Genomic DNA, 13,340 nt, shown 5'->3' with positions numbered 1-13,340 from the left:
GCCTGGAAATTCTGTGATATGTTAAACCTTGTTTCATGTGCATTGTATTTTTGTTTCGCTCTGTTTTTCGTGTGCATTTTCTTAAGTGTAGGGAAATGATATACGGTAATGACTAAAGCAACGATGCATTATATAAGTTTAAGAGACAGCAGCTCTGATACACGTTTCTCTGTTTTAATGACTGTTGTTCGTATTTTCAGGGATATTTTGAGATGAATCGAATAAATACAAATCAATCAAATGCTTATCAAATGGAAAGCACTGTGAAAACTGGAAAAGTTGAGTAAGGAGGCTTAAGACCTCATTTATTTTTCCACAGAAACGATTGCAGCTGTGACATTTGACACACTGCAGGCTGCAGTGCCAGTCAGAGATTTGCACAAGCAAAATATAAAGCTTGTGTGCTGCATGTCCAAATATATAAAAAAATGACTTAGCCCTTCAGCTAACTATAAAGCGCCTGTTCATTTTCACTCAAGGGAGCATGGTAAACAAAACCATATCACTGGGTGCAGAGCATGTCAATCATTAGAGGAAGCAGCTGTTCTTGAAAGGAAAGACAGGTGCTGAAGGCGTGACGTGGAGACAATTTCACTCTCCAGTAAGGGCAAGTATAACAGACTACCTGAAAGTAAGTCATGCAAAGTGATAGCTCTCTTTAATCTACAGCATATCATGTTTTAAAATGAAAATGAAAACTGCATGCGGGCCCTGCATGGAAGAGCGCAGCAGCAGTGAGATATGAAATGATTTCTTTAACTACAACCATTTTCATGACATTGAATTCAAATGTTAAAGTCCTCTGTCATTCGCTTGTTTTCTTCTAGTGTTTTGACAGACTATAGATCCTTTAACTAGAGGATTGCGTTTGGTGCTCAAATTCCAGCGCTGGTCTGCAAGAGATTGCCCATGCATGTAAACCAGCAGCTCTCCACAGTGTAACGCCGAGATGGGCAATGCAGTGACGTCACTGAAACTGCTGATCCGTGGTGTTATACACGTGACAGGTAAAAGAAAACTCCAGCTTCACAGTTATTGCAAGAGGAATGAAAATGGTGCGAAAAGTTTTATGGGGATCAAAAACTCGGTTATTACGCACGTACTTTATATATGCAATTTGAAAATAAAGAAAACACAATATATTGCAGAACGACGGTATGAAAGTACAGTATGTTCATATCTATGTATAAGACATGTTGACTACTAAAGAAAGCCCGAACTAGATCAATCGCCTCTCATTAACTTCGATATCAACTAACAGTGCTGCGACAAATCTGATTGCATCTTTTTCAATTTTCAGTCAAGCATATTCATACGAAATGGCAGTGATTATTCAAGGATGAACACTGTGTTGGATAATTGTAGACACGATGTATCTTTAGCTGTTGACACGCACAGTACCATGTTTCCAAACGATGGGTCAGTCACCCAACCATTGCTCATAATAATGCTGCGGTATCAAAACTATGCAATATACATTTTATTACCACTGCAGTTGAATACACATATGTGCATGTGGTGACCAGTGCGCCTGAACACAAGTGTTTTCGTTAAAAAGCAGGACATAAATGCATGACTAGGGTACAGCATTCCAGGTTCTTTCCCAGCACTGCCCCCCCCGATAATGGTAATATAAAGATGAGCGAGTCTCTTTGACAGCGGATCAATCGACTTTCTCAGAAATAAACTACACGAGCGTGGTGTAAGGCAGCTCGAACGGGTTTCATTTCAATATTTATAAAACACCCCTCCAGACGCCAGCGACACCTGTCTAATCAGCGCATCGCGTGTAACACTTTCTCTGCAAGTCCAAAGTTTGCAGTTTTTTAAGAAGTCTGCAATCAAGCTCACTTCCTCTTTGCAGAGGTGGCGGAAGTACGTCAGTTACATCAGCACTGAGGGGTTTGCTGAGCCGAGTCGCCAGGTTCAGCATATAGGAGACAGTGAAGAGAGCGGATTTTAATCACCTCTGTCTCTTTAAGAAAATTCATGAAACCTTTAGAATTAAAGGCAAAGGAGACAATCTACCGATAATACGAGCAGACTGACAACCACGGACCGATTGAGAGGATGGATTTATAAAACTTCCAGGCCGGGAATAAGCGCTTGTTTCAGGGGAGAGAGAGAGCATTGATGGGGTTTAATAGTAATCGAGTGGATTTAAATAAATGCATAACATGAAACGTGAGTAATATGCAAAAGACTCGGGAGATTCCAGCGTGTGTGTGAGTGTGGTTTTTTTTTTTTAATTATTTTTTATTTTTTTGGTTTGAAATTGACTGTGCAACTTGGAGCGGTTAGAAATGATTAACAGCTGAAACTTGCAGATCATGTAAAGAATTGGACGTTGACGGAACATCAATCTTGAATCTCTGTAAAACAAATCGAATCCGCACGGATAATTTCTGTTTTCAATGGATCGGGATCTGTACTGAAAAATAAGGCGCAGCAATGTGATTTTCTTTTTTTTTTTTTTTTTTTTTTCTTTTTTTTTTTTTTTTTTTTTTTACGTTCTCCGTAACATGCATCTGTTTTAATTGTGTGTTTTGCCATTGCACGAAGTTGCAAAGCGAGTGATATTTTGTTTCAATTTGGCACCTGCCAGGTGGCAGAAAGCATCTCTGGTTTTATTTGGGTTCCAGGAGTATTTGGATCGCCGAAGCGTCTGCTTTGGTGGATTATTTGGAATTTTGTTTGCTTAATATTTTCGGGAGGTTCGGATTCAAGGTCATTCTGTGGAATTCTGCGTGTTTGTGTTTTTTTTCTTTCGTGGAATTTGCGAGGGGTTATTTTCTTCGAAGGGTAAACCAACCACGATTTTACCAATCGTCTTATTTTTTAGTAAATCCATTTATAAATGGATGGTAAAATGAAGCAGAGCCGGAGATCCAGGTCACAAAGGGACCAGGTAAGGAGAAGGGAGTCTGCCAGCACGGATGCCCGCAATCAGAGTCCTTCCTCCGGCTCTGACAGGGACAAGAGTCCCGGCAGGGAACACGCTTCACAAAATGGGAAAAAAACTCAAAACGTGTCTGCCTCTGTCCGTGCCCCCCGGCCCCCGAGGAGAAAGAGAAGGGAATCCGGCTCTCAAGAAGAGGTTATTATTGATGGGTTTGCCATATCCAGCTTTATCACGCTGGATTTCTTGGAGGTAAGAGATTAGAATTAAATTGTGTTCACTCTAAAAACACGGTGGTTTAAACAGTAGATTTAGGTGAGACACAGAAAAAAAAGTTTTTGTTTTGTTTTAGACCTAGTATTGTTGTTGACATTTGTATTTTAAAATATATAAATACAATACAAGCAAGTAAATATACTGTAGTACATACTGCCTGTGTATTGTGATGTAGAGGTGGACATATTTATCCAAGCTCATTTTAAACAAAGAAACATGCACAATGTGTTGATTGTGATCTTGGTTTGGTTGTATAACCAAACCATGTGACCTTTTCAGGCGTGACAATAAGATTCCTGTTGCTTAGCAGTTACACCCATTCCAGGTTTTGAGAAGAATGTGATCAGCCTGAGTGTATAGGTAGCTCACGTGGTAAAACCAGGAGTTGATCAAACTGCTATGCAGTTGGTGGTAGTATAATCCACTCTTTATTTGACTGGGTAACTGCGTTTGTTTAGTGAGCCTGACGGTTTGCATTGGGTTAGGGTTAGGGGTCTGTTTAAAGGCATGCTGGAATGACCAGGTGAATGACTGATGTGGATTCTGCAGTCAGGTGTAAAAGATGAAGCTCTCCAGCAGTCTTGTCATTCCTTCGTGCTGGGTGACATTTTGTCAGTTTCATTCTGGCGGTTGTCTTCAGATGGACTGGCAAAGTTTCTGAGGAGAAACTGTGGTAAATATTGTGTTACCTGCCTTGAGAGTGACAAGCTCCAATTCTTCTTGTTAAGAACGTCACGTAGGAAGCTTGAGTCTGCTCTGTAGACTCGAGTCAATTCCACCTCCTGAGAAACCTTTATTAGTACCAAAAACTCTATCTGTGTATTTATCTATCGAGTTTTATTTTATTTCATCAAACATTTAAGCTAGGTTCACGTCTGTCTTCTGCCACCTGGGAAAGGGTGTGCTGTTTCTCTCCGCCCGTCACTTTGTTTGCCCTGGGGGTTGGGGGGGGGGCAGAGGTGGTTTTGTTGTTTTCTCCATGTTGTGGTATTTCCTTCATGTTATTTCTCAGAGGTGTAGCTCCTAATGTTTTGTTAGCAACAGAAATGACAAACAGTCGTTTCTGAAAGCCTGTCATCAATTTGTCGCAACCCCTCTGGTTATGAGAGGAAGCTGTCAAGCCCTCGATAATTACTGGAAGATCCCATTAACTGTTTCGCCGCACACTTGCAGGTACTTCAGTAGCATGACACAATGTTAAAATAGCTGCATTTTATAACGCTGACATTTTGGCTTGTCTTGGTGCCTGTTTGTGCATGTCCATTTACATATGTATGGAAATAGACAAAGCAAACTGTACTTTGTAAGAGAACCTGGGTCTCATTTGACTGGAAAATTACTGACAACGGCCACCCAACAAGAATGTCTTTCCCAAACACCCGAAAACATTCAGCTTGATACTGTGCATATAGTTACACAGTAGCACTCTTCTGTCTAACATGTCAACTTCGCTATAGAGGTGCTGTTGTGTATTCAGCAAAAAATAAAGGGAAAAAAAACCCTGTAATTTTCTTAAGTACAGATCATAAGTGTGCCTTGGCTACAGTAGTATAAGCTTTTTAATGAAACACCTTTTCCATAGCTCTACTATGAAACATTGACACTTGTTTGAAAGCTATCCGTTCACTATGAGGTCTTTCTTGGAAAGCATAAACCTGCTTCTACGCTCTATAGTAATGTAAAAGGGTCCCGTTAGAATAAAGCAAATTTCATGACAGCAGATCGATCAATATAATGTAAAGGCTGGTGATAACCAGCCTGTCATCGATTTACAATATGAATGTGCAATTAATGGAAAGGATAAAAGACCCTCCATATGTGTGGTTATTCCCACCCCTTGACCTCTAGCATGAGAACACACTTGCATGTGTAGAGGCAAAGCAGTGCAAAGTGTCTTTCACACTGGGAGCACGATGACTACAGAGAAACCGATTAAGCAGAACTGTATGTTCCCTCAAAGCTTTCGAGTGTTCAGTTCTTTTATATCAGCTGAGTAATATGGCTGGGAGAATCCCTGCTGCCACTGTAGCTGTTCCTGTTTTCTGGGATTGGCGACACCTCCTTTTGGGTGCGGATCATTTTCTGTGTTGGGAATTGTTTGGTGATCTGGGAAGGGCCGTGCTCAAATTGGAATATGACGACTAAGAACACCTCCTGGCTCAATGTCAGCCCTGTACAGAAACCATGATTTGCATTCATTTAAATGAGGCTTGTTTATTTAAACGTTTCTCCGCTGAAACGGTTGTGATGGATGAGCTTCAAATCCAAGGTTGCCTGCCTTGTCTCCCAAAGCTGAGCACAGCACTCGAGTGTGTGTGCATTAGCAAGGGCTGCTCCCGTGCTCGGACTTTAACATCCAGTCCTTCAAAGTCACACTGTCTGGTACAGTGATCACAATCCCGTCAAATATAGAAGGATGCCTGGACATCCTCTTTTTATTCATGTTTTTTTAAAAGCACTGTTTATTAAGCATCAGCATTCATTTGCACAATTCAGCAGGTTCATTGAAACAGATTTCTGTGTTCAGTTGCATAATTCAGAAGACACTTTGTCTCCACGCCCCCACTTGTTTTCAGATATGCAGCCTTCTTTTTCTTTGCACTGCAGATTGAGTTTAAAATATCACCTATACAGAGAAACCTTGTCTTCCTGGCTGAAAGGAAAGCTACAGTGTAATTGCATATCAATTATATAACTGTGCAACAATACTATTAGCCTGTATTTACATAATCACTCACTAATAGCCCTTGTGTTGAAGAGTTAAAGGAGTATTTTCATTGGTGCATTAGCAATGGTCAATGTGCCTGTCTTGTATCATCGCAGGTCATTAATCTAAACTTTCAGCAGAAGGCATAGCTACTGCCTACATTACTTTAATAGTTCTCAAGCAATCAGTCGCTTCATCAGTTAGGTATGGTTGGTAAGGATTTTATTATAGCGTGTGTATGTGGGTGAGTCAGTGTGAACAAATCTCTCATTCAGGGGCAGCAAGTAGGAACAGGAGGTAACTTGCTACCTTGCTTTAGGAAGGAATCTACTCCGCTATCAGTCATCTATTTGGACAGGTGAGCCAACGCAGTTGTTGGTCTCAACACTGAAGAGAACATAATCTCTTGAACATGAAGCATCTCAGGTATACCACAAGTGCTTGGGAAAGGTGTGTCTTTATTTCTGGTCTAAATGTCCTCATTTTAGTTCAGTTTAGCACCAGCAAACCCAACACTCAGGACTTCTTTATTTTGCAAGTCTTGTGATTGATTAATAAATATATAAGCTGTAAAACATGAACTGCTTGCTGGCAAGAAACAATTATGACTAATTGTGTTTTTGTAAAAAATTTGCAAAATGTTCATGTCGCAAAACTTGTGTAATTACTCCGTTCAGTTTACATGCAGTATATAGTTTACAGGCATTAACATTTGTTTCTTTAAATATGTCCATAGTGAGACATCCTCAAAATGAAGTGATATTTCCTGTTTTAACTCCTGTATATGTTAACCCACAAAATGCAACACATGACGCCCTACACAGAGCCCCCGGTCCAGATGATTCTCGTGTTCAACGTGCAGGGAAGGCAGACGGTGCATTGCTGGCTCAGCAGGGACTGTCTCATGCTGGCCTCTGTGCTGAGCGGAAGCAGGGAAGATCACCTGCTCACACTCCATCTATCAGCTGTACAGAACACAGATGTGCTTCTTTAACCCAGGTTACAGCTGCTGTTCTTATACCGAGAACCCGACTGAGGCACAGGGTGCACCGCACGCAGCCAGACAAGCAAAACACCAGCGACAGCTCCCTTTTTCTAATGGCAGAGTGCAAGCTGCTTAGTCAGGTTTCCTGCACTTAGTCACGCTTTGGGTTCTCATTAACTTGCTGTTTTAAGATTCGCTGGGCTGCTCACCAGCCTCACTCGGAGCCTCTCTATTATCCTGACTGCTCACTTCTCATCAGGCCTGATTGCTGTGTATTGCTTAGCTCAGAGGTGCTCAGAAGTTTGCTTTGGCAGCAGAATGCATCAGTAAGGTAAAAAGCTTCATGCTTTCACAGCGCATCGAGTACTGGCCCCAATTCACAGCACTTTAAAGGACTGCTAAGGAGTGTGTGTTATTTTAATGTTTTTAGTCGTTCTGTGTGGTTAGGTAGTGCTTTGAAAAATGATTAAAAAAAAAAAAAAGAGTTGGAAAGGGTTTAATTTACACCAAACAATTGAACTAATCAAAACATTGCTTTTAAAAATACAGTCATCTTGTAAATAAGTCCCGCTGATTCTGCACTGAACCTAGATGGGGAGGGGTGATCTGTTTCTGTTCCAGCGTAGTGTAATGAATGATTCCAGCATCTTATCAAATTCTGTGCTTCTGGGGGAGTTTATATGAAGGATGGTCGGGTGTGAGGTTGAATTGTATTGCATACAATACTGGCTATACAGCCTCCATTCTTTGCTATACATTAAGAAGGCCTTTTCATACAGTACTTCAATATTGCGATCAACTGGGCGCAACCAGCTAGAATCGAGAGAATCAGCTGTGGTTACCACTGTCCGTGGATCACCCTCTAGAGATATTTGAACCGTCCTCCGTGATCGTATGGCGATGTCTGAACCAGCCTGTACATGTATGTGTTGGTCACTGTAGAGTTCTACTGGATTGTTCTTGTCACTGTAGAGTTCTGTTGGACTTTGTGCTGGTCACTGTAGAGTTCTATTGGATTGTTCTTGTCACTGTATAGTTCTGTTGGACTTTGTGTTGGTCACTGTAGAGTTCTATTGGATTGTTCTTGTCACTGTATAGTTCTGTTGGACTTTGTGTTGGTCACTGTAGAGTTCTATTGGATTGTTCTTGTCACTGTAGAGTTATGTTGGACTTTGTGCTGGTCACTGTAGAGTTCTATTGGATTGTTCTTGTCACTGTAGAGTTCTGTTGGACTTTGTGCTGGTCACTGTAGAGTTCTACTGGATTGTTTTTGTCACTGTAGAGTTCTGTTGGACTTTGTGCTGGTCACTGTAGAGTTCTATTGGATTGTTCTTGTCACTGTAGAGTCCTATTGGATTGTTCTTGTCACTGTAGAGTTCTATTGGATTGTTCTTGTCACTGTAGAGTTCTGTTGGACTTTGTGCTGGTCACTGTAGAGTTCTACTGGATTGTTCTTGTCACTGTAGAGTTCTGTTGGACTTTGTGCTGGTCACTGTAGAGTTCTATTGGATTGTTCTTGTCACTGTAGAGTCCTATTGGATTGTTCTTGTCACTGTAGAGTTCTATTGGACTTCACTGCCCTCATGAAGTAACAAGTGGAGAGATTGTTTTTAACCCCTCCAAGTTATTTAGAAGTCAGCCAGACCTTGATGAAACCTTGGAGTGTGTAGAAGAACAACACAGCAAGTGATACACCGACAGCAGGAGTCCATAACTAGTGAGGGCAAGTGCAAGTCAGAATTTCACTGCGGGTATCTTGAAATGTATGGATAAATTAGGTGCAGTTCAATTTGAGGTTTATTTTTAGTGTTATTCATACTGTTTGGCATTGTTACTTCGCGCAGAAGATGATTGGCATACCAATTATTGGCATTCCTTTTCTTGGTAAGTGAAACGTTCAAATGAATAATGATCACCAGCGTGAATAGTCTGTTATTTAAAGAGTTACTTATAAAGTGATTGTCAAGAGTCAGAAAATACGATGGTGGTTGATTTATTTATCACTTGCCATCAGCAGTATGCATTTGGGTCTCGTGCTGTAATGTAGATTTAGAAGGCAGTAGGGTCATGTGTAAAATGTTATCAATAACAAAAGTGGTGTTTTATAAAAATATATATAGCTGGAGGGAGGGAGAACCAAGATTCCTCCATCTCTTCAAACCTCTTAAGCCAAAAAGGAAAAAATAAAAAAATAATGTATGTGTGTGTGTGTGTGTGTGTGTGTGTGTGTGTGTGTGTATATATATGTAAATGTGTGTGTGTGTGTGTGTGTGTGTGTGTGTGTGTGTGATATATATATATATATATATATATTTTTTTTTTTTTTTTTTTTTTGGCTTAAGAGGTTTAAAGAGATGGAGGAATCTTGGTTCTCCCTCCCTCCAGCTATATATATTTTTTTTTTCTTTTTGGCTTAAGAGGTTTAAAGAGATGGAGGAATCTTGGTTCTCCCTCCCTCCAGCTATATATATTTTTTTTTTCTTTTTGGCTTAAGAGGTTTAAAGAGATGGAGGAATCTTGGTTCTCCCTCCCTCCAGCTAAAACTAGCATTCTGGAATGTAAATAAGTTGGTAAACAGTCGTCTTGTAAAAAATAAAATACAAAAAAATACAATAAGAATGGCTGAAGCTATGTAGGAGAGAAATGACTGAGATCAGCAGATTGTGACTTCCAGCTCTTTTTAGCAATGTAAGTGACAGAGTGCCATGTGCCCCAGGATCCAGTAACATGACGTTGACAATGTCACACATCTACTGTGCGTGCCTATTGAGGGAAAGCATAATCTTACACACAGTCCCTTGGCTTCTCAAAGCTCAGAGCTCCTGCAGTCCCCAGGCTCCTCCAGGCAGATGTAAATGAAGCGGACGAAGGCAAGCTGCAGGAGGGATATGAAAGTGACCCAACGCACAGAGCAAATAGCCATTGTTTCTGTCATTTTATCACTGGCTTCCTCAGTGTCGCAGCGTAATCTTTAGTACCAGGTCTCTCCATATGCAGGGAAGGGAACTACAGGAGTAGAGTAATCGTATTCATTTACCTACAGTCGATAGAATGATCAGATTATACTGAATCTGTTTAGGTTGGTTTTCACCAAGGCATCCTGGTGGCCCGTGTGGTGTGGTGGGAATGGTCCTGGTAGTCTCAGCCCATCAGCACAGCACATTTACTGCAGCATGTTGGTCCACTGCTGAGCACGCAGTGGCTGCATTTTGTAATCCACTGTACCTGTAAAGTGCTTTTTATTAGTTAAGTGCTTGGGAAACTGTTTATAGCCTACATTTAATGGTTTAGCAGGATTATGACAAAAACATGACAAGAATAATAAAGTAACTGCATGTACAAAGCCGTCCCCTCTGAAATATTGTACAGCAGCAGGAACCTCCTCCCCCACAAGCAGTAGGGGTTTCCTGCAAAGTGTGTTTTTATTTATTTATTTATTTTTGTTCTGCCCTGTCCTGTGGTTTTTCTGATAATGCAGCACTTTGCTCTCAACAGCCTGGCTGACTCGCGTATTCTGCAAAAATTAAAGAGTTCCTAGAACACATACTGCTACTAAGAAATTGTAGGAAGCATTCCTGCTTATGCTTGGCAATGATTACTGATCAATGATTACCCAGGGGTTGGCATGATTACTGATGGAAAGTGTTGTTTTCTGATAAGAAAGCAGAAGGTAACCTTGTCTTTATGCAGCTAAGCTGTTTCCAAGCAGCAGCTGAATGGTGAAGGTGTTTGGCTCATGATAGTCTTCACAGTGGGCAATGCCTGTCCACTTTCATGTATTCTACTTTCCTTCAGAGAAGCAGCTTGTGATTTCTGAGCACGTTTCCTGGTGTTGTGCAGCTGAAACGTTCTCGCCTTTGATTGCTTTTGTTCTGCTTGATTCCCAAGGAAGTAGACTCCAGTCTCCCCTGACTTGCTCTGAAGGCTTGTTAGTCCACTTCCCTGCCATGGAAGATGAAAAGGAGACACTTCCACTTTCTGCCAAGACCAGGGAAGACCTCATTAGTTAGTAAAGGCAGCTTCATTAAAGGCTTCCTAGAAGCATACATCAAATCTTTTTAAATCAATTGTATCTGTTTTTCAGAAAATGTTGGGGGGGGTATTTATTATTATTATTATTTCTGTTGCTTGTGTATTAATGCACCAAGCCCACTTTCTGCCTAATCGAAGTGGCTGTTGGCACCCAGATTGCGGAGCAGTGATTTCTTTAACTGGGAATGTTATGCCCCGTTTAAAAAGGTGCCCTGTAATTTCATCATGTTTTATTTATAAGCTAAGCCATTGGTCCAAGCAAGAGGACTGAGCCTCACAATCTGTCTCTGTCAAACAGCTTCCCTCTGCTTGTGATACTGTAGGTACCAGCATGGGTTTTTGTCTGTAAAATGAAGTGCATTGATAACGTCCAGCAAGCCAGCACACATACCTGCATGGTCGGGTATCTTAAGGAATGTTTCTAGAAGCTGTGGTTGTGTTGAACAGCGTATTGTATCATCTCCCAGATAACATGAGAGACTGTATCTGTACAGTAGCTAGATCTGGCATCCGGAGCCTGCAGCTAGATCAGGCACCCGGAGCCCGCAGCTAGATCAGGCACCCGGAGCCCGCAGCTAGATCCGGCACCCGGAGCCCGCAGCTAGATCCGGCACCCGGAGCCCGCAGCTAGATCCGGCACCCGGAGCCCGCAGCTAGATCCGGCACCCGGAGCCCGCAGCTAGATCCGGCACCCGGAGCCCGCAGCTAGATCCGGCAGCCTGATTTGTCTCTGCTTGATGTTCAGGATGAGCTAGCGGCACCTTCACTGGAGCTCCAGAGGTTTTTCTAGAATACATGAAACCACCTGACTCATTGCTCCTTGGTTTGGTAAACAGAGCCAGGGATTCCTGCCAGAGAGAGAGAGAGAGAGAGAGAGAGAGTGAGCTAATGCATGTTTGGGCTCTGATGGCAGAATGGAGTTCATTGTTCATGGGAGAATGCACAGTGGGTTTTCTGTGTTATGCTTCAGCATATAAGTTGAGAGATGTTTGAGAGGGAGTGGGAGGGGAGTAAGCTATACATTTAAGTGTCAAAATTACCTGTGACGTTGAAAATTGGCACCGTGTGGGTACATTTCATTGTTTTGAGGTTGTCAGTAATAATAATAATAAACACCTTTTCCAATACAGATGCTGTCTTTTATACAATCACTTTAGCCCGGGACCCCCTGTTTTGGCTCCTCCATTGCCACAATTAGATTGCCTTGCTGCTTTGGAAACCGTGGCTGTAGACCCCATGTTATCTGCTGTAGCACATGCCACTGTGCATGTTTATGCCAGGCCACAGGCACGTGGGTGCCAACAAAACAAACCTGCAATCACCACCATGACGTTAAGAGGGCTGCTGTGTGTTCATCCATTACAGCAGCTCTGTATGTGTACCAGCACGGACTTGTGTTCCGTGTGAGAGTAAGGGCTCGGTTAAAACAGGATATATTGACACTTCTGATATTTGTTGATAGAAATCTGTGTTTTACTAGGGTTGAAATAGTACCCTATGAATGATCCTAAAACACAACCCTGGAGATATCCCAGTATACATCCCACATTAAATAAAATACTCACTTTGGTGTTTTTTGCTGACTTGGCTTTGCATTCAGTCACCCCCCCCTAAGCTTGTGGCAATCAAAAAGCAATAACAAATTCCACACTTCATAATTCAGGGGTAAGCATGTACTGAACGGAACAGCACATCGACTGTTCCACCAGTGGCTAGCCTAGTGCTGTCAGCCTAAAATTCAATTCAAAATGATTCTGAAGTTTAATTTAAAATATGTATTTTTTGTTTTGCTTTGCACTTGTAACAGCGTAGCCCCCCCCCGCTTTGAAATTGAGAGCACTGCTCGAGTCTGATTGCTCCCACCAGGGTAACAGACGACCAGTAAACTGGGTTAATCAGCTGGCAATCGTGCTGCACACCGATTGCAGGGCCTGTTAGGCAGCAGTATCAGTTCTTGAAAGGAGCTGAATCTCAGGAGCACAGGGATGATGAGCTAGGCAGTCATTTCAGACAGGGGATTGCCTCCAGCAGGTACGCTGCCTCTCTGACTAAAGATTAAAGAGTGTGCATTTGTTATTTTCTGAATAACTACAAATTAAGAGAAGCTGGCAAAGCCTGCAAACATGACTGGAAGAATTACTGTTAAAATACTGAACTGTGCTGGTAACATAAAGCAGGGGTTGGGAATCTTCACGCACGCAATGGGTACGGTTGCTGGAAAACTTGGAAGTCTGACGTGTTAATCGTCACTGTTCTAACAGGTAGAGCAGGTCTCAAAACAACAGAAGGGCCCTTTCTCAGTCTGACTGTGTTTTCTGTTCTGAAGAGACACAGATACAGCATGTCAGGGGCAGTGCATTGGGTTGGGTCGCATTTAAGCAGAAAGGAAACAAGTAGGATCATTGTTTGTTTTTCCCAGCCTTGTGAGTCAGGTTTTCCAA

The 13,340-nt window shown here is 41.9% G+C and overlaps 1 protein-coding gene across 1 annotated transcript in view; it reads left to right on the top strand.

Annotated features, from left to right (window-relative positions):
- The first annotated feature begins 2,537 nt into the window (after nt 1–2,537).
- The window catches only part of LOC121297016 (autism susceptibility gene 2 protein-like), a 218,274-nt gene continuing 207,471 nt past the window's right edge, over nt 2,538–13,340 (top strand). Inside the window, 1 exon segment of the mRNA XM_041223027.1 lies at nt 2,538–3,151. Coding sequence (XP_041078961.1) covers nt 2,858–3,151 — 294 coding nt within the window. The 5' untranslated portion in view covers nt 2,538–2,857.

Source organism: Polyodon spathula, chromosome 22 (genome assembly GCF_017654505.1).
Source record: "Polyodon spathula isolate WHYD16114869_AA chromosome 22, ASM1765450v1, whole genome shotgun sequence".
In the NCBI taxonomy this organism is placed as follows: Eukaryota; Metazoa; Chordata; class Actinopteri; order Acipenseriformes; family Polyodontidae; genus Polyodon; species Polyodon spathula.
Note: the sequence above shows the minus strand (reverse complement) of the source record. Positions and strands in the feature narration are given on the sequence as shown.